Here is a 27,230-nt window from a genome sequence, read left to right as displayed (position 1 = left end):
TTAAGAAACCAGATGAAATTGCATATTCCCAAAATATTACTTTGAATGCACTGGAAAATATCCCACACTTCCAGTGACTTCAAAATATAGGGGGTAGAGGGTTATTAGCAAGTTTCCAAAACGATAAATGTATCTGAGTATTTTAAAACTAAAAAGGAAATATAGCTAAAACTGCCCAACAAGTTTCATAGCAAAATAATTTTTTGAAATAAAATGGGTATCATTCTATTTTAATCTCAGAGCTATGGGTTGGAATCATGATATACAAGAGTAATATAGTCAACAGAATGATCTAATATTATGCAATGTATACATAGAATTGCCTTAATCACAAAGGCTTTGACTCTCAATGCATGTTATTTTTCATGCATACCATACTAAATTCTAATTCAAAAGCTTCAGTTCATTACAGGTGGGGTGAGCAGTATTAACACTAATGCATAACACAATAGGAGACTGAAAGAATAACACCAGGTAAGATACATTAATTTGGAGTTACCTTTTACAAATACAAGAGCAGCTTTCTCAAACATACTTTACATATATATTGTTGAAAGCATCACAAACTGTTTATGGCAGTACTGGCATTCGCTTCAAACAAGGGTCAGAAGAATTTAGTTTAAAAAGACACTGTCAGCTCATTTGGTGCAAATTTCAGACTTTGGAAAAACAAACTTGTACAAAACCAAAGAGCAATAGAAAAGTTTCCATTATTTATTTTTGTTCTAAAAATGCTTTTTAGCATTCTCTTGCAATGTTTCACATTATAAATGGAATGTAAAACATCCAGAAATTGATAGGGATGTAAGCAACTAGTTGAGTAGTTGACTACATGATAAACCTAGGCTTATCAGACAGTCGAGACACTACTCGACTACTTGCTTCTCCCCTCCCCCCCCCCCCCCCCGCTAAATCTGTATCAGAGGCAGCGGGGGTGGGGGGGAGAGGGACCAGGAGCTGGTGCAGGGGGGAGCCGTCTTATAAGCAGGTCCCCATAGCACAGTTTCTGTGGGGGGTAGGGAGAAAGGGGAGGAGAGGCATAGGTGTAGCCAGGGGTAGGTCCAGGACCTATCGCAAGCTGGGACTGCTCTGTCCTGGCTCATGCCAAGTCCCGGACCGCTGCACCTTTGCCTTTTAAATGTAGCAAGAGCTTCCTGGCTCTTACTACATTTAAAAGGCAGAGGCACAGAAGTTCTGGACTCAATGCCAGCTGAGAATACTCAGTCCTGGCTCACACTGGGTCTGGGACCAATCCCCACTGTGGCTCTGCAGTTTAAATGCAGTAGGAATTGGACTGCTAGCATAACTAGTCCTTACTACATTTAAACTGCAGAGTGGCAGTGGGGTAGCTCCTGGACCCCGCCTTGCCTCCCCTTATCGACTAATCATGCAGTTGATACAAATTACCCACTTAATATCCTTAAAAATTGAAAAAAAACCCACAAAAGTGGACGAACCTTATTTGCTTCTATTGTCCAGATTGAGAGAAATGCAAAGATGTGAATCAGAATTAGGATTTAAACATTCTTCAAGAATAAAAAAACCCAGAATGGTATTTTTTTAATAAAATTTTTAACCTGACAGTATCTTTTTAAGACATCAGAACTGCCCAAAGGCTTTAGAATTGAAAGGGAATTTTATGGCATCTTAATGACACTTTTGTAGCTCTCATACATTTTGATAAAGAATCCATTTGGTAACATGATTGCCCAGTGTGCTTTTTAGAATAAGAAAGCACACTTAATTTTAACAAATACATATTCTTTAATCTCAAAGAATTACTAAGAACAACTCAAGTACATAATTTTGCAGGAATGCTTTGCACAGTACTGAGATGTGATTTACACAGCAGTTCATTTAACATCTATCAAGTTAGTTAACATACCATCCTCTTCACTATCTGCGTCAGTCATATCTGCTAGTTTAGGATGGGACGGCTGTCGTTTATGCCACTGAGGCATCTTCGATGACATACAGGCCACTGGTTCACTACTGAGAGAAGCTGATGAAAGTCTAGAGAGGTCACTAGGTAGCATCTTTGACCTCTGCACTGCCACACTATAGTCTGGAGGCTTTAAGTGTGGGTGATGGGGTGATCCTTCCTTTATGTCCGCTAAAGAAATCCCCATATATCCTGGAGGGGTGGGCGGAGGCTCCCTATACCTATCGTCCTTCTTAGGTGAGGTGACACAGTATACTGGTACAAGAAATAAGCAATGGAAATGTTAATGAAGATAACAAAGGAAACAAAATATTAAAAAAAACTGTGAAGTGTTACAATGACAAAACAGAAACTGATAATAAAAGGCAAATGCAGAAACACTGGTTATAACGACAGCAGCAGATTTTTATGCTTTTAATTTACATTTTATACTTATTTTGAAAAGTCAGTGTACTGTAATTGCAAAACTATTGTGAAACGCCAATTAAAGTTAAATAGAACTATGGTCTCATGTTCTTTAAACGCATTGAAATACGCAGATGAAATTATAGTAGTTATAATACTTTGTACTTCTATAGCAACTTCCACCACAGGATTTCACAGCGCTCTACAAATATTAATGGAATTATCTTTGCAGTAATCCTGGGAGGTAACTATTCTTCATGCTGGGAAAATGAAATACAAGAGAGGTTATCTGACTTGTCCAGGGTCACAATTAGTTTGTGGTGGAATCAGGCATGGAAAATAGACCTCCTGACACCCAACCCTCGTCAAGAACCGAAGAGTTCTTTAAACAACTGACTGCACTAGAACAAAGCTCTAGTTCACTAGCTATGTCGTATGACACTAGTATGTACTCTACACTCAGCTATGCTGTGGGAAGAAATCAAAAACTCTGTATGAAGTTCTCACTAAGCAACGAATTGCATATACTACTTGTGGCCTTCACAAACATCCCATGGAGACGAGTTCCACAGGCTGACTGTGCATTGTGTGAAGTAGTACTTCCTTTTGTTTGTTTTAAACCTGCTGCCTATTCATTTCATTGGGTCACCCTTAGTTTTTGTGAAGTATGTCTACTCACTCATAAGATAGATAGCTCCTCACAAAATCAGCATCAAACATGCTTTAAAACTTGACTTGAAAAAGATCAGTGATCGTGCTATTCACAGCCAAGTGTGGAAATGAGGGATCAAGTCATGAATCCCAAGGGGAAAAGAGGTTGTTTCAGATGCAGCAAACAATTCCTGCAGCAAATTATCTTCAAGAACTGCAAGAAAAATGCCACCAACCAATTAATGAGTTGGGCTCTCTGGCTTCAAAGGAACACTCTCACTCATGTAAATGATGACTATTAAACAAGTGAAAAGGAAAGTGAATATCCCTACAGCAAGGTGTGAACATCCCCCTCATTTAAGGGGAAACAGTGCAAACTATCAGATAATCTGGCATGTTTTACTCAGATATTTGTAAAGCGCTCTGAATAAGACACATTTCAAGGCGATATATTATTATTGTTACTTTATTTATTTATTATAAATAAATAAATAAAGTAATGGTGCTTGTATCTAATAATTTTGACTGTCAGAGCATCAAGTTCCACCACTATTGGCATTCACACCATTACATCTCCATAATTCTTGTAACTTCTTGCAATATAAATAACTTGGAAACCCAAGGCACTAAGAAATTACATAAGAAAAACTTCAATACCCCTATTCCTATTCTGCATAAAAAACAATGCTACTACTGAACATTTTAAAAGTGCTTGAGTTCTTTGTGTAAAAGGAAGTGTTTTCACTGCTGGTTTAAAAGCTGTTTCATGAGAAATCGTGAGTTCTACTAAATAGATCCTTTGCCTTAAGAGACTCCCTTATTCTCTCCTGTTTTCACCAAGATCTTCTCTTCTTTCTAAGATCTCATGTCTGAAACCATCTTCTCACCCCGGGACAGAGTAAACCAATGGTGAACTAAAGCTACAATGTCTTTTGGTGTGATGAATGATATAGGTGCTGTATCTCTGGGTGCTGCTGCACCCCTTGACTTGAAGTGGATTGCATTATATACCAGCTTTAGTTTGGTTCGATGGCTTTCAGCATCCCCGCTATAAAAATTGTTCCTGCCCCCCGATGTAAGATGAAGTGTGGATGAAGGATTTGCAAAATTAAACATCTATTTGTGATCCAAGATCAAAGTTCCACTGATTGTTCCTTTTCCCTGAATGGCATGCAATTGGAATGCAAACGGGTAACCAGTTACCCGAAAAGCATCACTCTTATTGGGTGATGCTTACCAGTGACTGGTTAACTGGCACCTGGTGAGTGTGAAGCAGCCCCCCACTTGCAGCACACTAGTTAACTGGTTAAACATACAGTTTAACGGGTTAACATTTTAAATGGGATTTTACAACCCTACCATGCAATGATCATTTTATTGAACTATGTAGCTGAATGCTTACTGCCAATGAATATATATTGTTCAGCAACATGACTGCATGCAGAGAAAAAAATGTGTGATGTGGTACATAAACAGAATTTGAAGCAAGAGAGAAAGGAGTAAGAGATAGGCAAGAATGCAGTGAGTGGCTCGTGTGCCAGAATGTCAGAGCTGACGATGAGTGCACTACAGGATAGGATGTATTACTAGGCTGGAGTAGATGCATGTGCATGTGCTGGCAGGAAATGCATAAAAAGTAGATTGGAAAGGGTTTTCGAAAACTTTCTTACACATGCTCACTTTTTCCATAGAGCCAGAGAGAAAGACGGTCTCCATTCTCTATATGACACGACCCTACACACTAACAACGTGGAAGAGCATGTGCACATTAATAAAATATGTCTTTGGAAGTCATATTTTATGTGAGGAGAAAATGTGCTTTTCTCCTGTCGTATGAAAACAGCAGCTGGCTAAGCAATCTAACAGCAGGCAGTGCAACGTGATGCTATGCAGGGAATCTGCATAGCTTCTGGGCTCCCTGGGACAGGAAGCGTTATGGACACAGTGTGCTCAGTCTCTTCGCCTCACTTGTCAATCTCCTCCCTTACTGGTTGCTAGAAGGAACAGTGTTGGTCCATGGAAAGCATGTCCAAACCTCCTTGCCAGAAGAAAATCTTCAGCCATAAGGGGTGTGTGGGACAGAAGCATAAGGGAAGGAGGGGGGAGGGGAGAATTTAAAAAGGTGACCATACAGGAGTCTCAAAAAATAAAGGAACTCTGAGACCATATGCAGAAACTGCCTGACCCTTCCCAGAACATGGGCCTCCTGCATTTCCATAAGATTATAAGGAATTTATTCTTTATTCTTGTAATTTTCCTAGTTTTTTAAAATATGTTGGTTTGAAAACACATTGTCTGGGTACTACTTTGATTAAAACCACATGTAAAACTGGATTTAACATGCAACCCGGCTCCTGCCCCACATCTGCTGATGTAATTTCTTAACAACATACTAAAAGGCAAAACAGATGTAGAAGCTTCCATAGGCTTGGCTTACCTATCAGGCCTTTTTCTGTACTTGAAGTAACAGTTTTATAATTTGCATCAGTGGCTGGCTTAGAGTCCAAAACTTCAGTCTGCTCTGCTGCAGAGCGCTCCAGCTCTCTCCGTTTAATTGTCCCATAGTTTGTTTCATATGTGTCTGACAGGGAACTTGAGGAAGCCCAGCTTTGCCGAGACTGATCGTGTTCTGTGCTGGCTTTTGACTGCCTGTTATTTTTGGAAAAGGCTTCAGAATACAAATAAGACTCTTCAGGGTGACAGTGTGTGGGTTCCACTTCAGCAATGGGTCCATCTAGATGAGTGTGACGGTAAGAATTCAAGAGATCCCAACTTTTCTGGTTTTGGATATTCTGGAAGTTATCATGAGAACTACTCGAGCATGAAGTCCAGCTTCCACGGCCACTGTCTGCAGCTTCTATTGTGATGTGCTCATGAGAGATCTCCTCACTGCTCATGGAAGATGTGACAGCCATCCCTCTGACGATCGCAGGTCTAGTGAGTGACCAACTAAATAGGAGGACAAAATAAATTAGAAAGAAAACCCCCCACAGGTTGGTAGAAAAATAACATTTGCCCCCAAATGCTCAGAAACACCATTATCCAGCTTTAAAATAGTTTGGAATGTAGTAGGATCAAAAATGTATCATAACATAACCCAATAACATGGCTATTCAAAGACAGCCATAGCTCTAACCATAAACTTTTGAGATTACATTTTAGTCATGTATAATATAATACTAAATGGAATATAAAATACAATAAAAATTCATGAAAATAAAATAAAAATATATCTTCCATAAACAAAACCAGATTTTTTAAGTCACATAACTGCAGAAAAAAATCCATACATAGAAACTGAATTTAGTTACAAACATTAGTTTGTACTCAATGACTACAACATAAGTTATTTAAAATAACAAATACTGCAAGGTTGTAGATCCCTTATGAGTGTGCTAAAGTTGGAAAATGGCTACATAGTTTCTCATGAATATTATGTGCAACTTGGTTTCCTTGCTCAGTTTTGTATTGCCATCTTCTCAAACTCAACCCAGACTTTAGCTAGGAGTTGACCGAGACAAGAAACAAAACAATAATTTAACTGATGTCTATATGCACAATGTTGCAGCAGCACAGCTGTACTGTTGTAGCATGCGTGGTGAAGATGCTGTATGCTGACAGGAGAGAGCGCTCTCCTATGGGCATAACAGAACAACCTCTGTGAGAGGCAGAAGCGATGTCAGCGGGAGAAGCTTTCCTGCCGAGCGCCATGCACACAAATGCTTATGTCCTTCAGGGGTGTGGAATATTCAGATCCCTGAGCAACATACATTTTGCTGAGATAACCTGTAATGTAGAAATAAAAGACAGGACAGACCCACTTCCTCAGATCAAATTGTGGAAGAAAATTGGCATGACCATATATGATCTGAGGAAGTGAGTCTGGCCCACGAATAAACCATCTTGTTAGTCTTTCAAGTGCTGCATAGTCCTGTCTTTTGTTTCAGCTAGACCAGACTAACACGGCTACATCTCTACTACTGTAATGCTGAGATAGCCTAAGCCAGTTTCAGGGCACACCTTCCAATCAGCTAAGTAATCAACGAGACCATTACTGGGAGATGCTCCTTCCAGGCACTAGCGAAGTTAACAGTTTTGTTTTCCAAAGGCTGAGATTCCAAAAATTCAAAAGATACTGACAGGTTTAAAAGGTGCCCCTGGCAGAAAGGGAGGGTGAAAATGGTTAGCATGCTGTAGGGCTGACACACAGAGGGAGAATACAGGTTCCTTTATTATTTTATATCCACTTCTGTAAGTGCTGTGGAGATTTAGACAAAGTAAATCATGCCTTGTTTTGAAGAAACTGTTTCTGGATCACTGTAAATATATGTTGTCCTGGGCTCCCATACCACTGGCCCAATTACATAACATGGCTAGCCAAGCAAGGGGTATTCCTTGGAGACCAAGCTGGAGCGTGATTCAATTGAAGAATCTCACCCTAAAAAGAACTGGAGGCATAAACTTTTCTGAAAGGCTTGTGCTTACAGGCTGCAAAAGGGCCTCACAGCTGGGGCAGCCTACCCAGGGACTATGACAAACTGACTTAGGCATTTGTAGAAAGGATTTAAAGTAGCAGAAATACTAAGATTCAAAGGAAGCTACTTAAATGAAAAACTGTGTTAAAGCTGTTAATGCATGATTAAGCTTGGCTTTATACGGATATAGAAAGGATGATTGCCAATCACCATTCTAAACTTCTCTGAGGAGCTGTGGACAGTGCAATAAAAGAATATCGAGGATAATCATGTTGAACCTCTTTAGTCTGGCACTCCCTAATTTTAGTTAGCCAGATGTCCACTTATCATAGGCATGGCCACGTTTCCCATGGTTCCATAAAGTTTGTTTGCAGCCACCAGTCCTAGCTCTCAGCGTTCTGTGCTGTTAACTCTAATTTACCCCTAAATGACTTCTAAAAGCCCAGTAAGCAGTGTAAGTGCTGGTAATGTTGCTACACAGTAGAGACCTTCTGAGGTTTGGCAAATTCTCTGGTTTGGCACTAGTCAGGTCCTGAGAGTACCACACTAGAGAAGTTCAACCTGTATATAAAATCATCAACATGTACAGTATTTTGACACATTATGGAATCTAGGAATACTTGTCAGAATCATGTTAAAAACTTTTTTTATTTCCTTGTCTTTTTATCTTTTAAACTTTTTCATATAAAAAAATTTATTTCACAAAAAAATTATAGAAACTAAAACACAGCAATAATATAGAGTTGGAGGAATCTAATTTTAAAATATAAACACAAGAAAATGCCAACTTCAGGTTGCAATACAGTTCTTAACATAACAGAATGTGTTCCGAAAAACTTTGATTTTATACACAGTATTGTATTGTGCTTCAATATCCTGGCACATTGGGGTATTTAATTAACCATTTCATGTCTGCTATGACTAAAATATCAGTGTTTTTGATTAAATTGGAAAGTCCTGTGCTTTTCAGAAATGATAATTATTTTAGTTTACAAAGTACCCCTTTAAATAGTTCTACTACTCCCAATTTTATCATACTGGAATAACTGGGATTGATAAATATTCAGAAGTTATATTATCTTAGCAATGCACGCTCTCTAACAGTCTGATTTATAAGGAGAAAACACTACAGAATACTGATTATTCATTCTTAAGTTATTGTTGGGTTTCACAGATACACAAATTGCCAGAGTTCTTCATAGTAGTAAACAATGATGTTTTATTTTTTCATAAAAAAGTTCATTAACTTTTCTCCATGGGCAGATCTTTGTCAGTGTTGCATATGAAGCATTAATATTACTCCTTAAGGACGGACCACTAGCTCAAACACAGGCATTTGATATTGTCTTTATCTTTGAAATCTCTCTCCCTTAATAAAATGCACTGTGGTTGAAAAGACAGCAATTGATCCCAAGAGATACTGAGCCCCTTGATTTCCATGGAAATTGGCAAGGCCCAGCACATCACAGGATCATACTCAAAATTTAGAGATATATGTGACATCTTTGAATGAGTTACTGATGGCAGCCATCTTACTAATAAGGCAACAAAATGCCTGGTATGGGTACCTTAGGAGGCCAAAAATGGGAAACCAATAATCAGCCGCTACAATCATAAAAACTTACAAAATGTTTGGGTTACATATTAAACATTAAAGTATTGGAGTGACTGGTATTGATTGCCAGCAATAACTGCTAGTATGCTGTTCTCATTTAGCTGCTTTCCTCAGTACTGTACAGCAGATAATTTGTTAAATATCCTTCAAGCTCTCCATCCATTTGCATTTTCTGGCAAAAGACATCTCTACAAAACCTGCTGATGCAGACAATCTCCTGTCTGTCTAAATTATACTGCAAGCTCCTTGTGCAAAAAAAAAAAAAAAAAAAAAAAAAAAAAAAAAAAGGTCTTCCCCTATGTTTCAAAGCAGCTGGCACACTGATTGCTGTCAACAAGTTAATAACAACAATTATTGCAGCATAACCATTAACTATGTCTAAACACTAAAGTGTTTCACTCTTTTTCCTTACGTCAGTCAGCCAAGCACCAAAGCACAAACATTTCTCACCCAGTGGTAGGCTGGCTATACTCAGCGGACGTTTGAGGCGCTTCTTTTCTTTCTGCTGTTCCTGCTGAATCCATGACAATAAGAGACGGAGGCAAACATCTTTCATCTTGCAGGGCTGCAGACATTGAATCAGCAGAGCAGTTACTCACAATGCTGGACCGGGATGAGATCTCACTGTGGCTGGAGTCTGAGAAGTTATCAGATTTAGTGGAAGGTATGAGGGCATAACCTAAATGAGATAAGACATGCAACAAATAGGAAAAAAAACTCATCAAAAAAAGAGAAGTCTACTTATTCACCATCACCTTTAAGAACTAAAAGTATTTCAAGGAGGATATTCAGAAAGATCCCTCTTCTTCATGCCCATTTCTCTGTAGGCTTGATGCCACTTCCCTTCATAACAGGAATCAGGATTTATCAATAAAACATGCTAATACAACAATCTGCTGCCACTGACATCCAAGTTGGAGCTCAAGACCCACCTAAACCAAGATGTTAATTCAGTAGTACATATAATCAGCAATGGCAGCAAATTACCCTGTGAATTCTAGGTTGGTATGTCATGGTATTTCAACACTATAACCACTCAGCCACAAGTACAGAACAGCTTTAGTTAGTGAAACAATGTATTTCTCACAATCTTCCTGTACAACCTATCGATTGTGAAATTCAACAGAAAACGCTACACTGAAAGCAAAAGCCTGTCTGTAGCATCTAGTTAGCATAGGTGATGATAATAATTTAGAAGCGGTGGCAGGCTGCAGCATGGACTAGAACCAGTATGCCTACCCATGGTAGAAATCACACCTTCACTTGCAAATACAGACATACTCTATGCAGTATGAAGCAAAATGCAGGACAATGTAGCACTTTAAAGACTAACAAGATGGTTTATTAGATGATGAGCTTTCGTGGGCCAGACCCACTTCCTCAGATCAAATAGTGGAAGAAAATAGTCACAACCATATATACCATATATATTTTGGTATATATGGTTGTGACTACTTTCTTCCACTATTTGATCTGAGGAAGTGGGTCTGGCCCACGAAAGCGCATCATCTAATAAACCATCTTGTTAGTCTTTAAAGTGCTACATTGTCCTGCATTTTGCTTCAGCTACCCCAGACTAACACGGCTACATTTCTATCACTATTCTCTATGCAGTATAATATTGCCAGCTCTTCAGGCAGAGACTGTTCTCTTTGTTATTTGTCTGTTCAGCATACAGGATCAATGATGATTTGATTTGGATTTCTAGATGATCCTTGATTTGGGTTCCTAAATGCTACTATGATTCAAACAAATAGATTATTAAATGTATTATATATTTTTAAGAATTTGTTTGTGCAACAAAGTCATACTTCGCAATGGCCTACAGACACCAAATTTTCCATAAACAAAAAAATTAGCTGAATGTACTACTTTTTACACTGGAATATGCTCGGTAAAAGGTTTAAATAATTATTTTTGTTGTCATCACTAAAAAGTCATGACTATTATGACTGTAGTTCATACAAATATTTGCTAACAAATGAAAATTGAGTCATCTATTCAACTCATTTTAGTGCAAAGAAAATTTTTACTGTGTCAAATAAAAAAAAATCAAATTAGTTCCGGAAAGAGTAATGGAAGCTTCATGAGTTTCTGATTCAAATTTACTATGTATGGTAATTATTCAATATAATGAATAATGTTTGAAGTTGAAATCCTACAAGTTTAAAACTGTTTTTACTTCCCTTTTGCAAGCACGTTAATAAAAAAATTGCATATTTAATTTCTTGAATTTTCCTATAGGTGTAATCTACGCAAAATGACTTTGCCCAGTCAATGACTAGCCTCGCCTACTAATAGTAAATATAATCAGAAATAGTTAAACTTATTTTCCTGCAAATGTTATGTTCTTTGTTTTTAGATTTTTATTCTACCTCAGGCCATGACAGGTTAGGAGGAATCTTCATAGCTGCATTAAGTGCAGGAATCTAATTCACTACCCCCTCCTCACTGCTGAAGAAATGAAGTGGCAGCCTAGAAGGCTGTCAAGTTAGAAAAACCCCATATGACCTAAGAACCACCAAACTGCTCTCTTCAAGAGGCACCAAAACACTCCTTTCTTGTCAGAGTGCGACTGGACTCCAAGCAAGTTTAAACCTAATCTTTCACCCCTTACCAATGGCAATACTGACTCTGGATGCTATGTGAAAAATATAAACATAAAAGCCTATGATAAAAACTCAGAAGCTGCCTTATATTTTAAAACAAGTGCAGCTACACTCACAAATGTTGTTTGATGTAATTTTTATACACTGAAAGTCAGCTGTACCAGTTATGCCATGTGTGAAATGTGGATTAAAAAATGAACCTGACTTTGAAGCACAGAGATGGTGCACTTTGTTTGTGAAGAATTGTGTTTGTGGGTCTCCACTCAATCAGCTAGTCTCATAAAAAGAGTTTCCTGATGGTTTTTGGTGAGACGATGTTCACGTTAATGACACACTCAACCACAGACAGAAGGTACTAGTATAAGAGTTAAAAAACACAGCCAACAGAATGCTTCCACATTTATCTGTGGTCTCCTTCTTGGCAAAATATGTTAAGTGGTTACATATGCTGGGGCTAATTATGGAATACATAACAATATTCATTCCTCAATAGCATAGGCCAAGATATGGTAAGAGTTATACACATCACTTGTAATAGCGAGATTTCACATCAGAGTTCCTCTTTTAATTTGAACTTGAACACACATCACACTTTCAAAAACAGCTCAGGGAATACATCAGTTTTAGATGAATGGGCTCTAACTTTCCTAACTATGGGGAAAAGAAGGGTAAATGGACATATAAAGTACTTAATTGTTTACTTTAATGCTAATTTTCAGTTTATGTTAATGATACTCACATGCAAGTTGAACCTCATTGGTGTATCTTTGGAGCCCCATAAAGTATTTAACAATCAATACTGGAAGCTGGAGTGTAGACTCATACTTCTCCATGGAAGTGCTTAACAAACATTTGCTGAGAGTAAAATAACTATGATGGTGTGTGTGTCAGTTACAGCAGGCACAAGTGTTGCGCACAAGCTGTATACTTGTGTGGTTGCTCAGAAGAGATTCAAATGCTGTCCAGCTGATTAGTAGTGCGCCCACAGCTAGGTGTTTATTTCTATTAGTGGTATATGTTCATACATGCCTCGATACACATAAAATTATTCTGCACAGAGATTCTAAAGATTAAGGTGAACACTGGCAGGCACTAAAGCGCAACTAGTATAGTGAACAGCTGCTACTGATTCTGTATCATATCTGCCAGCCTGAACGGAAGTAGAAAGACAGAAAGAATCACACCAGGCAGTGGGGAGAAGGGAGCTGTATTGAATCATAATTGTGGAAGAAGCAGAAAGACAACAGACTGGTCCAAAACATTTTCCCCTACCTTTGGTAACATGCATAATTTTTTACTTTGAGGTTTGTGGGGGCTACCAAAATAAAGAGACTGATTTCCAAAAATTGTCATTTGATGTCGTTTCTAGTAAACAGTGGGTTGGGTTCTGGAATTATACTATAGCTCTAGACTGGCTGAATCAGATTCAAAACTGAGGTCAATGGAATTACACCAGCTTTCATTAGGCTTCTTTGCTTCTTTTACTGTAGGTAGATATCAAACAAAGTTTGAACACTACTATGAAATACGTAGAAGATTCTTTTTCATTCCAGTTTTGCTGCATCTGGTGCATTGTAAAATTCAAACAAACTGAATACATTCCCTCAAGCTGATGTTTTATTTTGAAAACAAATGACAGAAAAGTCCATTGCCTATCAAACAAGGACCCTGCATGCCTAGACTTTATTTATACAAGAGCTACAGGTACCTGCCATTTAATGATTGACATGTTGTTCTCTGACACATGTAAGAGCTAAAATTTAAAAAGATACTGAAAGTACAGAATGTCAAAAACAAACTTTGGTTCTGAGTGCAACTATTTCTAATATACCAGCTCAGTTACCTTGCAGAGTAATGGACATCAGCTCAGTTACCTTACATAGTAACCAACATACTCTGAAATCTATTAAAAATGAAATAACATTATTATTGTTATTACTAGCAGCTGATATCTTGTACTAGCTATAGCAGTTTTTACTGGTTGGCCTCATGCAGCTTTTCTTCTCTGTACAGAACAGAACACATTTTCAATAGTATATTATTTGCAATGTCTGTCACATTTAAATTGTTCTCTCGTGAACTTAAACCCTGCTAAAAGAAAATTATGGCAATTGGTTTACTGATCCCTCTGAGCTCTTTTTCATAATAAATTATAAGCTGTCAGTGGAAATTTGGCTGGATCGCTGAATCTTTTTGTGTATATTAATAATTTGGCTGATTTGGTCTAAGGATTGATTTGCAGAAAGTCATGGTCTCTTATAGTGAGTCAGGTCAGCTCTTGTTTTTCTGTCCAATTATTTTCTGAATTAAATAGAAGCAAGTCAGAAGCAAAATTAACTAAATGAACAGGTCATTCTCAAATCTGCTTTCTTTAACATTTTGTTTAAGATAACTGTCTCCCCTTCCATTGGTGGGTCATTCTTTAAGGGAAATACGACACAGACTTTGGCTTCTACCTATTTTCATTATTTAGTTTTTCATCCGTCTTTAGGGTTCCCATAGGATGACCGGACAAAGTCCATGCTATTACAAGCTGGACTTGAGCAGTCTCCCCTGCCTGCAGATAATGCTTACTAAGTATTAGTCTGTGACGTGTTATATTGTGAGTACAAACACATGCACATAAAATGACCCTTCATTTGATGATAGTGGGACATTGGAGAATAGAGATTTCACTCAGCCTCTGTTAAGATTTCCTGGTAAATTAATCAAAGCACTATGTAATTTCTTTATCGGAGACTATACAGAGTTTGCAGCTGATTAACTGTTTTTAGATCAAGATTCTTTCCCAGTTGTACTACCACGAATCAACCGTTTCTTATTTCATCTTTAAGAAGCGGTGCCAGTGGGCTGGGCTAGTACGCTGGGCCATCAAGACTCCTGCCAGCCATCCCCAGTCCATTGACTGGCTGTTGTGTCTTTGTGTACAGAGTTGGGAGGGCTACGGTAGCTGCCGGCATTCTGCTCCATTCCCCTCTGCCTCTCCCAGCAGGCAAAGGAGCAGAACTGCCAGTCCTGCCCCTTCAAGCCCCCCAAACCTTGTATACAGAGCTGCAGCAGCTTTGTAGAAGGGGAGAGGGATGGGCTGAGAGTTCTGCTCCTTTCCCCACTTGTCCTTCCCAACATTGGGAAGCTCATCTGGCTGCTGTAGTTCCTGGAGGGCCCCCTCTCACTAGGTAATATGGCATGAGAGCGGAGGGGAAGAGTATGGGGTTCTCAGGCTGGGGTGGGGTGATGTAGGAAGTCCCATACCCTCCCAACTGGTGTGCCCTCTCCCTCCTGTACCGGTAACAATTTTGTTTACTTGCACCATTGCCTTTAAGTAAAAATTTACAGGGTGTACATTTGTATTGAACAGTGAAACATCAGAGAAAAATCTGAACAGATGCGTATATATGAAAGAAATTTCAGTGACATGCATGACTCAGCATGACGACTGATGCTAGGCATACCAACGTAACAATGATCAAATGACTTGACATTTGGAAGCAATGGCCAGGCTGAATAACCGATTTTAACAACAGATTGTGAAGCCTGAATATACAAATAAAACTTTGAGGTACGCTCATGTTTATCAAATCTTTAAGGGTAAATAAATGTATTTAAGTTTGGCATTGTAGATTACACTCAATTTCTTTACTTTTCATATATTATACAACATCATATATTTCTAAATTTAATTTATCTATGCATTTCATGAATTTAAATACTTAAGTATCTTTATGACTTTTTCCTCTTAATGAAAAGCCAGCCTACAGAAATATATAACTTTTAAGATACTTTTTATATTAGGCTACCCCTAAAATTAAATAATTAGACTGTCAAAACAAACACCACGACCACAGTAGGTTTTGTTTCAAACACTCTTTTTCTGAGGATCTCAAAGAGTTTTACAAATGAATTATTGTAGTAGTTGTGAAACAGTCTTATGATATCAGAAAATTAAATTATTAAATAATACTATGTATACACATATATATTAACTCTAAATAAATAACCTGAGTCTAGCTGAGGAGTTTAGCATGGTAAAACACAGACCAGTAAGAGATCAAATTTTGTTTTTTAAAATCAAACCTAGGTATAGGAAGAGATTGATTTGTATCATACTGAACATTCCTGTCCAGTGACGATAACTAGACTACCACCAATAGGGAATGGTGAAGTGTGCCTGACAGAAACATAAGGCAGCATGATACAGCAACTGCTTTTATCAAGCAGTATTTGCAGGAATTTGAAGGAATATTGAGTATTTTTAAGCCTAAATAATATTACAGATTTTAATATTTCTATGTATTTCATAAGCTAACATTTACTGGGCAAAATAAATAAATCAGGCTTGTATATTTATAAAGAATTTCTAACCTTAGCACTAACGTACACTAATGCAAATATTTTAGATGATTTCTAAAGCCAGTCTCGGGTGAAGAAACTCTGCCCTGAAAAGGATTAGGTGGACAGGTATTTGTTAGTAATTTTAAAATATACACTTGAATTTACAGAAATGTATTATGTACAACAGAGATAATATTTAAATGCCTGACAACTTGGAGACAGTCCATCATATAGTCTTCCTCCTCTTGGGTCTCAATTGTGGACAGAACCAGACAAACATATTACTGTTGCCATGGCTACTTGTACTTAGAGCATCACTGCCTATGTCCTTTAGTTGTTCATTTCTTTCTGTAGCATGCATGTGTTCTGCCTCCTTTTCACTTGTGAAAGCTGGTCTCTCCCTTGAGAAACTTCTTTCCCTATATCTTCCAAATGGGGATCTCATTCTTTTCCTGTGCTTAGTCTCAACTTCTGCCTTGTCTCTATCATCCTCACTTTCTCTCTTTTCACTATTGCCAGAACCATGTGTTGCTCTGCCAGTGATCTCCTGAATTTTCTTTTGTAAATAAATCCCACCTATTCCATAGCTGCGTGGCCCACAGTTCTTGTTGCTGGTTTCACTGGCGAGCGATGAGGAGGATCCAGAGAGATTCATTGGACCACAGTTGTCAGACCTCTGGATGTTAGCAACTACAAAGAAACACACACCATACAAATCTTTGTTAATGACAAAATATCTGACAAAATTAACATTTTGATTTTAAGTTAATAAAGTCTTTTTCCTTATAAGACTCTTTCATGTATAGCTCAGAAAACAAAAGAGAATAAAACCTGCAATAGGAGAATTAACTGAAGTTCAGGAATGAGATGGGATAGTTCATGAAATATATATTTAATTTTAATTCAGTAATCAATGTTAACACAAGATAGAGAGTAATTTGACCAAAACAAGCTGGTGCTAACCTCTCCCTCCCTCCAAAACAAACAACCCCCTCCACATTAAAAGTAAGTCAAACAAATGAAATCATCCCAAAGAAACAAAACATGGTTCTCATGAAAGTTAATGAAAATCACATGTTTACAGAAACATACAAACAAAAGTAACTATTGAAAATCTCATCAGAAGAAGAATGGACAGCAGAATCCAATGATAAGACTACACAGACAATAATTTTATGCATATACTAAGATTATAAAAAAAAGACCAATCACACCCCCTGAAAACTGAAATAGTTTTTTGTGGTGCCAGAAGCAAATTCTCATGAGATCTTGCTAAGGGTAAAACTATTAGTAATTTGCCACACATGCTTCCCAATCCAATCTCTCATTCCCAGGGTTGTCAATAATCCAGAGACTACTGTTCAGGAGTGCAGGAAGGTGGGACAAAGGCCTTACATTTTTCAGCAGTGACCACTCTGCCTGACTAATAAATGTGAAGTTAAGAGACTTCAAGGGGAACCCCATTCAAATGTGACCAGAGATGACTGTGATGTAGTCTTTCCAGGCTAACGGTTTAAAAATAAGCGGATTCAAAGAACATCATGATAGCAAGAAAAGCTCAGCATACAAACACAAAAATGCAAATGAGGGAATTCAGGATTCAGAAGGATGCATTGCCAATACACCTTTGTAAGTAACAAAGCTGTCATCAAGATCCTGAATTCCACATGGCATTACACTTCCTTCTCCTGTCACAGCATGTCTATACGATTGTTCAACAAAAATCCAGGGTTTGGCTAGAATTATGTTTGATGCATGGAGGGGGAAAATAGTATTTAATGTTTCATATAAGGCCAGTTAGTAAAACAAAGACATACAGTATGATTAGGAAAAAGATTAAAGAGAGCTAGAGAATCCTAGGTATAAGATCAATTAAACAGTGTAGTGCTCCAGACATAATACATTAATTCATCAAAAGTGGTGGTCAGAGATACTTTTGAAAACATTATCCTAAATTGTATAGGCACCTAAATCCCATTTGTGAAAGTAATTCTGGTACTCAGGAGCCTGTATCCCATTGATTTTCCTAAGTGCTTTAGTCACTTTTGAAAACTTTAAAAAGGTCTAAATTTCAGACATATCTCAAAAATATATACATACGGTAATGGCAGAAGTGTGCCTTGTGCATCAATTTTTACAGAATTATATTTATTCACTCTTACTATAAAACACTCTATGTCTAATGTTACTCTTGACATACATTTCCTATACTCACAGAATCACTTATATAAATTATAAATCCATAACCACTTTTCCAAAATAACAAAATACTGATTTTCTGAGATGGAAATGTCAGTATAGTATGTAAGATATACTCCTACCTTTGTGTGGAGAGCCCTGAGGAGAAGCAGGAGGACTGGAGTGGAAAGAGGATGTCATAGATATACTATCTTCAGCTTGCTTCTTACTTACTTCCTCAGACAAGCTGAGTGATTTCTGAGGAGAACCTGTACCTATTAAGATGATAGAAACTTAATTTATACAGTTCTAGTTTCAAGATAACATGTTTGATACCTGTTTTAATTACAACTAAGGGTGAAGCTCCATCCTGGCTAGTATAAAAACATTACCAGAAAAAGGTGTTGGATTGTTTAATGAGATTTATAATGTAACCTAACAAATGTTATCAAGTAGCTAATTTGAAAAATGTATTGGCTACGTCTACATTGGCACCCTTTTCCAGAAATGCTTAAAACGGAACAGTTTTCCGTTACAAGTATTTCCGGAAAAAGCGCGTCTACATTGGCAGGATGCTTTTCCGGAAAAGCACTTTTTCCGGAAAAGCATCCGTGACCAATGTAGACGCGCTTTACCGGAAAAAAGCCCCGATCGTCATTTTTGCAATCGGGGCTTTTTTGCGGAAAAGACTACTGTACTGTCTACACTGACCCTTTTCCAGAACAGTTTTTCCGGAAAAGGACTTTTGCCCGAACGGGAGCAGCATAGTTTTTCCGGAAAAACACTGACAATTTTACAGTAGATCATCATTACTTTTCCGGAAAAGCAAACGGCCAGTGTAGACAGCTGGCAAGTTATTCCGGAAACGCGGCTGCTTTTCTGGAATAAGTGGCCCAGTGTAGACACAGCCACCATGAATAAAAATGTACCATGCTGGAATTTTCATTTTAAAAACTATAGGGTACAGTCCTCATGCTCAGGGCTGTTGAATATATGGGTGGCAAAGGTAGTTTTAAGCCACATTCAGCCTTGGGGACAGACATATTGCACGCTTGCCTCTTCCTGGAGTACTATACCTTACCTCAGGATGGCCACCAGGGTGCCAGAAACAGCTGCTGAAAAGGAAGCTGGGCTAGCTTTGAGCAAGCTCAGTAGTCCTTTCTCAGGGGAAGTCTCTTCAGCCTCCATTTTAGGGTTGGTGTAAGGTTGCTTTGTGCCACTTAGATGGTGCAAAGTAGCCTTTCCAAAGGCTGAGGAAAGCTATAGTGTTTCCCTAATTGACTGTGGATTTTGGATGTGTGTCAAGAGTAAAGTTCACTAGGAGGGTGGTGAAGCACTGGAAAGGATTACCGAGGGAGGTGGTGGAATCTCCATCCCGGGAGGTTTTTAAGTCCCAGTTTGACAAGGTTCTAGCTGGGATGATTTAGTTGGGATTGGTCCTACTTTTAGCCAGGGCTGGACTCAATGGCCTCCTCAGGTCTCTTCCAACCCTATGATTCTATTACAAATTTAATTCAGGGCAGAAATGGCCCAAAGATTCTACTATCTGATGACTGCTCAGCTGTCCATCTCAAATTAGTTTGGTGGCTTTGGCTTTCAGGTGATAATTGAAAGCATCCCAATTGACACAATGTTACAGAGAGTCTTGGCAGAAAAATTAAGGACTGAATAAGCTATGTAGTCTGAAGTCTCCTCCAGTACAGGCCTCCTCCCTTATGACAGCACAGAGGAGTGCATATGGTCACTGCCCACACTATACCACTTCAATGGATAAAGAATTTGTATCCAGAGCTGTCAATCCAGCACATGTTCTGAGCTCTACATTCATACCAATCAATCAACCAATCAGAGAACTTTGTTGAAGGAAAACATAGGAACTGACTTTTTCCATTCTCCATTAGTGAGTCCTGTGTAATACATTATGGTTAAACGGTCTGTTAAGTTCCTCATATATTGTAAATGAAACACTGAATTTTTCCAACATCCAGAAAAGAAATAGGACATCCTTGCAGTCACACCACAAATTAAGCTTTAGGAATATCTCAAAGAAGCAAAGAAGCTTGAGTAGATTAATATCGAATCATATGCCTTTTTTTAAAAACAAAGAACAGTTTGAGGCCAGATTTTTAAAGGAGGCCTGAGGTCTGCACAAGAAAATATGCACTGCAATTGCACATCAACGTGCTTGAGAGATTACCATTATTCCATATAAAAATCAGGTTATTTTGTATGAAAATAGACATTTAAGTGCTAAACCCATCATCTGTATGCACAAAAGAGGTGATTATATGCCAACCATTAAAATATTAGTCCCATATTTATTTGAAAATTAAAATTCAATATTTGTACAAGTGACTTGATGTTTTATTTGCTGTACAATTTTTATTGCTCATCATATAAGAGAAAGAGGCTGTTCTTTATTATCAAAATAATCCAATAAAAGAGTGGATAAATTAAAAGTTGTTTTCAGTGAAAGACTGTACTGTCTTTTGTACCATATAGGCCTGAGGAAGGACAAATTTTTGGCCTTCACACCCTGAAGAGTTCAGAAGAAATTTGGCTGTGCCTGGAAATCATTTTTACTAAATTCCATGAGTGTATTGAGTCAAGTCATTTATTACCAAAACAACTTCCTCCTCAGAAATATTATTTTTCCTGAAGTTTAAGGAGTATTACAGACTAAGTAGTATATTCTATCTTACCAATGTATTTTGCAATCATATTGTGTAGTAAGAATCTAAACAGGCAGAGGTAATGCTGGTTAAAGAAGGATCTGACTAATGAGGGTTTGATAGAGCCCAAACTCCAGTAGTTCAACAGGTGTTCTAAGCTCTTTTCATAAAGGAGGTAAGAGTAATTGCAAACAGGCCCAGTTAGGCAAGCTCTAGTGCCAGGTTGAGTGTGTTCAGCTGGAGGTCTTCAAATGATATGGTGGATGAATAAAATGTAACAGCTATTTAAATCTCCCATCTCCAAGATATTTTGGCCTTGGAAAGGGTTCAGAAAAGGGCAACTAAAATGATTAGGGGTTTGGAACGGGTCCCATATGAGGAGAGGTTAAAGCAACTGGGACTTTTCAGTTTAGAAAAGAGGAGACTGAGGGGGGATATGATAGAGGTATATAAAATCATGAGTGGTGTGGAGAGGGCCGATAAAGAAAAGTTATTTATTAGTTCCCTAAATAGAAGAACTAGAGGACACCAAATTAAATTAATGGGTAGCAGGTTTAAAACTAATAAAAGAAAGTTCTTCACACAGCGTGTAGTCAACCTGTGGAACTCTTTGCCAGAGAAGGCTGTGAAGGCTAGGACTATAATAGAGTTTAAAGAGAAGCTAGATAATTTCATGGAGGTTATGTCCATAAAAGGCTATTAGTCAGGGGATAAAATGGTGTCCTTGGCCTCTGTTTGTCAGAGGCTGGTGAGGGATGTCAGGAGACAAATCACTTGATCATTGTCTTCGGTCCACCCTCTCTGGGGCACCTGGTGCTGGCCACTGTCAGTAGACAGGATAGTGGGCTAGATGGACCTTTGGTCTGACCCAGTACGGCCGTTCTTATGTTCTTATCTAGTTTACTTCCTGTAACTAGGAGAAGAAATAAGAAGATGGAAAATAAGCTTACTATAAAAAATTATATTCCCTGAAAGACATCACTTTAACATACTTCATTTTATTCCTTTAGATTTAGATTTTAAAGAAAGACACAGAAGACAGGTGGCAAAAATGTTTGATATATCATACTGTTAGTTAAGAAGCTGAGAGGCAGTGAGTCAGAATGTGTGATAAAGAGCTAAGTGATTTGTTTTTTCACTCATGTGCAGTGCTAAAATCTGCATGACTGATAGAACCAGAATCATCAAGCGATCACAGAGAAAACAATTTATGAGAAGAATCCATTTCTGTCGGCCAATTTAAAGATAGATTTGTTTTCTAACTTCCTACATCCATGTTTGAATAGCAGAAAGAATAAAGGGCAAAACAACTTTTGTGAAGCTGAATTAGCTTTCTTGATGCTGTCTTTAAGTTTTAAAATGGGAATTGATGAACATTTCACTGCAGAATTTTTTTACACTGTTCACTAAATTTATTCAATGTTTTATTGAATAATTTGTCATTTAATATTATTTTAGCTTTAAAATATTATATATCATTCAAAGTCATGAAAACAAAAATAATAAAACACAAAAAAAACCCATAAAAAAATTAAAAACCAAGCACTTCATACATGGAAATAGGCCAAAGAGATATTATTTAGCAGCATTTTAATATACAATCCTGAGAGTCTCAGACATTGATAAATTCAGACAACAGAAAACACAAATAAACTAAACTACAAATGATCTGGTAGCACTTTTAGACTAACTAAACACTATAAAGTGCTACCAGACCATTTGTTGTTTTTTAAGTTTATCCTCTACAAACTAACTTGGCTACCCCCTGAAGCTTCTCAACAAATAAAATACTAATTGATGCTCACTAAGAGCTACTAATGCTACTAAAATACATGGTGTTCTGTCTGGCCATAATGCCATTATGATGGTACTCCACAGTTTGAAATATTAAATTTCCTATTATTTACTTCTGTGATTACAGTCACAAAATATAATGTATTCACTATGTTCTGCAAGCAAAAATGAATGTAATTCTACTCAATTTGTAAGTTTCCCATTTAGGAGTATATAATGTTCAGCACAATGGTAAATCACCTGTTAGCTACCCAGTTATGGTGTTAGGCCTGTATTCACTTTAATCCTAGTTTAGAAAACGGATTAGTTCTACTTTTTCCAAACAGCGCTCTCCAAACCACTGGTTGTTTTCTTGCTAACGTATGTTATAAAGAAAACAATGACACTAAAGCAAGAAAGTATCTTTACATACAATGGGCTTTGTATTTAGATACATTAAGAGCAAAAAGGTTTTATTTAGCAACTTAGTTATGGAAATAATTTAAGGTATATTTTGTACTCTCGTGTGGGATAAACGTTATAATTCCTTACACATAATAAAATGGAAATGAGTTTGAGACATGTTGTAAATGAAAAGGGTAAATGAAACTTTCAACTATGGAGCCGAATACAATGTTTCCATAATAAATAGTTCAAATATTTGGTTGGTTTGGAATCCAGCCCCTCTCTCCTTCTCAAACTTACTAACCATACAATATACGATACATTGAATAATGGAAGCACAAACTGCAGATACTTACTGAAGGTGACATGGTCCTTAGCTGGTCCTCTTTTTCTAATAGGGTACAAATTAACAGCTGGAACTTGGAGAACTTGGCTCATTCTGTTTTGTTGATGCAAATGGGCTTTTGTGGTTTGGCCAACAGACCTCATGGGTATTGGTGACATTTCTGAGGATTTTGTACATCTTCTCTCACTTAAATTCTTGGTCACTGTTATAGGAAAAGTGGAACATTAGTAACTTTGCACTGTAATCTGAAAAATGTATTACAGTCATATTGCAGAAAATGACTGACCAGAAGATGATAGCATTTTAAATGCCAGCTTATAACATAGCTCGCCTGTCTTGTTAGACTTCAGAGGCAAATTCATAAAAACAAGTTAAAACATTCCTAAAGCTCTTTACAATAGTTATGTAGGCACACAATGAAGTGAGAAATTATTTGATTTACTCCCATTATAGCTAAGTGCCCCAAATAAAATAACATTGAAAAGCATGAACATTACAACTAAATGTAAAGTGTCCTCTGTAAGCAGTGGGTCCTTTGTCCAGTTAGTTGGAAGAAAAGAGGTAGCTTCTCCTATAGCTGGTTCCCTCTGCAACTGATGACAGAGGAGAAAGAGAAAGTTTACTGAAACAGAGCAGGAGGAACAAGAAGCACATGGATGTGGTGCATGTGAGATGGTGTTGTCCTTCTAGGTGACCAGGTATTTATATCCTAGGCAGTTCCAGAGAAGCTCTCTTTCACTTTGATCAGGATAACACAACTTGTAGCAGATTTCAATTGCTAAGCAATTACAACACTTGTTTTTGAATTAAGGACATTTTTGTATTTGACAATCTCCTTAGATTATTCTCCGTACTAACATGGTATAGTACTGGACATGCATTGATTATGGTGTCCCTAAATACTCCTTTAAACAAACCCATAGATAGGCTTGAGAGGACTCAGTTTTTATCATAAACAATCATCAGGAAACTAATGAAAAATATTTCCATTGATAACAGGAATTAGCAGTTGAACCGAAGAAAGAAAAAATGCTGATGAGAACTTATGAGTTTGCCTAAAGGATGTATACTTGATATAATTTTGACATGTGATGTTGACAATGTGTGTTTTAATGGTTATAAAGCTTTAAACTCTCTTAATCTTAGGGTATGTCTACACTACAGAGGTTTTTTTTGGAAAAACACCCATTTTTCTGAAAAAACTGGAGTTACATCCACACTGCAAATGCATTCTTTCGAAAAAAAATCGAAAGAACGGGGGGGGGGGGGGGGGGTTTCCAACATTGGTAATCCTCATTCTACGAGGAAGAAGCCTTTTTCCAAAAGAGGTCTTTCGGAAAAAGGCATGTGTGGATGGGGAAGAGGGAGTTCTTTCAAAAGTAGAGGAAAGAAAAAAGCACAGGTGCCCTGGTGGCCACTCCGTCCATAGTAATCACAGCTTAAATGTGAGAAAGCATCCACACTGAATGGGTGCTATCTTTCAAAAAGCAGTTAGCTTTTTTGATGCGCTTTGGCAGTCTGGACGCTCTCTTTTGGAAGAAGTTTTTTTCAGAAGATCTCTTTTGGAAAAGCTTCTTCAGAAAGAAGCCTTCAGTCTAGACATAGCCTTAGTGACCACTGCCATTAACTAATTATCATATGACTCTCCTATTATCTAATCTCCCCCCTCTTAAATTTTCATAACTGTGAAAAATTTAAATTGATGAAAAATTATAATACTTAATTATAATTATAATACTAAAACATTGCATTGGCCATCAAAATTATAAAAAAAAAAAAGTTCTGCCAAGCCTACACAGATATTTTGAGAGATGTAAAATCTGGCACCTATTTCTTGATAATCTGGTCTCATTTCAGTTTTGATTCTGGCATTAAAAAAAAAGGACTGAAGTAACAGGTAGATCAGACACAACTACAGGTTGTGCCTCCATATACTGGGACTCTCTCTGCTCTGGTAACAACTGTGCTCCAGGCCAGAAAGCCTCAGTGGACAGGAGTCAGACAGCAGGAGGGCCAGCATCTGGGAGTCCTAGTGGGCTGGGAGCCTGGCGGGGTGGCAGTAGCCTGGCAGGAAAGCAGGGCCTGAGGCCACGGCCAGCGACAGGCAGACCACCTGGAGCCAGAAGTGGAGCTGGCAGTGGGCTGGGAGGCCAATGGCAGGGGACCTCCCCTGGTCCAGCAAATTCTCTTATTTGGGACTGGATTTAAAAGATTTTCATATAAAATAAGATTGCTCTTGCATTGTGGTTTTGTTTTCTTTTCTTTTTCATTTGTGGACCCCCTAAAAATTACACTTTAGTGATTTTAAAAGTTTAGGGATTCCTCTTGGGACATGTGGACCATAGGCTAAGAACTTCTGTTTTATAGTAATTACAATCTTTTGGAGACTCTGTAGACATAAACTGCAGACCACCAGGGGTGAGTGGACCACAGGTTGAAAAGCAAAGCTCTAGTATTAAAACCACTGACTTTCTGAAGTCCAGCCAAACTTCGGCTTTAAGCTCAGAGAAGTTAAACTGTGTTAGCTGTCTATGAGCATTCTAGTCTAGAACTTGCCCTAAGACACCCAAATTCCGTCCACACTGACTTCCTTGGGTGGCTGCTGTTATAGCTATTATCCCTCTCTAGTACATAGCCACAAAATAGTTCCATTGCAGGTGGAGGAAGAGAAGAGAAACAAAAATTAAACACATAAAACCAAGAGCCTAATTTCCTTTTAAGATGACCAAGAGAACACCATCCTTGCCTGCAGAGGTGAAAGTGGTGAAAAATGCTTTGGAAATGGAAAATAATTGAATACAAACCAACAACATTGGGTAACAGTACGGCAAGATCACACACCAAGTTAACAGAGCAGAGAGAATATCTAGTGAAACAGTTAATTCTTGATATATCTATTACCCATGCCATTATTGTGCTCCTAAAGAGAATAACTAAGTATTCTGTCTGGGAATTAAAATTCTCACGTCTTCTTCTGCAGTCTGCAAATGACTCCAAGTGTGACTTCAGGCAAGTGTGTTGGGTTAATACATCTATATAATGGCCGTAATACTATTTATGTCATGAAGTATTTCAGAGGCTTATCTAAACTGATCTAAATGGCTCTGAAATCCTCAGATGAAAAGACAATATTTAAATGCAAAGCGATAATTTTTGCAAATATATATTTTTTCTTCTTTTTGCGAAGCAATCTTAATTCCTTCCCCACTACTCACCTTAGTTAAGATGTCAATAACATTTTCAAAAATATTTTTATATCAAAACCACACACAATTATAACTTCTGAACTATGTACTATATAAGGCAGAACATAAATAAGACAATGGCTTATTCAGTAAGGTAGTCTCAAAGGAATTCAGTTTACAAGATTTCTCCTGCTGCAGCCCTTCATTTTCGACTGCAAAGCTGTGCCAGCCTCATCAGTCAACACTGGAAATGTTGGCATAACTTTTTCCCTGATGTTCTTCTCTTACTGTAAGCCATAATCCAAAAATTGCTTATTTATTCCTTATCCATGTCTTGTTTCTATATTGGTTTTGTGTAATTTCATTTCCTTGCTGCTCATATGGTAAATGTTACCTTTATCCTTCCCTAATTCTGTGAAGTGATAGTGCAGCAAGAATGGATCAAATATACTACAGGCAGTCCCCGAGTTACGCGGATCCGACTTATGTCAGATCCGCAGTTATGAACGGGGATTTTCTCGCTCCGGAGGACTGGAGCGGCGGGACGCCTGGTTCCGCCGCCCGCCTCCTCCGGGGTGAGAAAAGCTGCTCCCCGTCTCCCTGGTCTGCTGGGGGAACCAGCAGACCAGGGAGACGCGGAGC

At 38.0% G+C, this 27,230-nt stretch overlaps 1 protein-coding gene across 6 annotated transcripts in view; it reads right to left on the bottom strand.

Annotated features, from left to right (window-relative positions):
* The window catches only part of RAPGEF6 (Rap guanine nucleotide exchange factor 6), a 239,641-nt gene that overhangs the window by 5,273 nt on the left and 207,138 nt on the right, over positions 1 to 27,230 (bottom strand). For 5 of the 6 annotated variants that reach the window (XM_075900359.1, XM_075900357.1, XM_075900358.1 and 2 more), the window contains 6 exons: positions 23,414 to 23,605; positions 18,351 to 18,482; positions 16,606 to 16,719; positions 9,539 to 9,767; positions 5,436 to 5,947; positions 1,886 to 2,197 (listed from right to left, as the gene is read on the bottom strand). In XM_075900359.1, coding sequence (XP_075756474.1) covers positions 1,886 to 2,197; positions 5,436 to 5,947; positions 9,539 to 9,767; positions 16,606 to 16,719; positions 18,351 to 18,482; positions 23,414 to 23,605 — 1,491 coding nt within the window. The remainder of the gene's footprint in view (positions 1 to 1,885; positions 2,198 to 5,435; positions 5,948 to 9,538; positions 9,768 to 16,605; positions 16,720 to 18,350; positions 18,483 to 23,413; positions 23,606 to 27,230) is intronic. The other variant, XM_075900363.1, reaches the window with a different exon arrangement.

Source organism: Pelodiscus sinensis, chromosome 17 (genome assembly GCF_049634645.1).
Source record: "Pelodiscus sinensis isolate JC-2024 chromosome 17, ASM4963464v1, whole genome shotgun sequence".
NCBI lineage: Eukaryota > Metazoa > Chordata > Testudines > Trionychidae > Pelodiscus > Pelodiscus sinensis.
The sequence above is the reverse complement of the archived record's forward strand: the minus strand, read 5'-3'. Positions and strand labels throughout refer to the sequence as shown.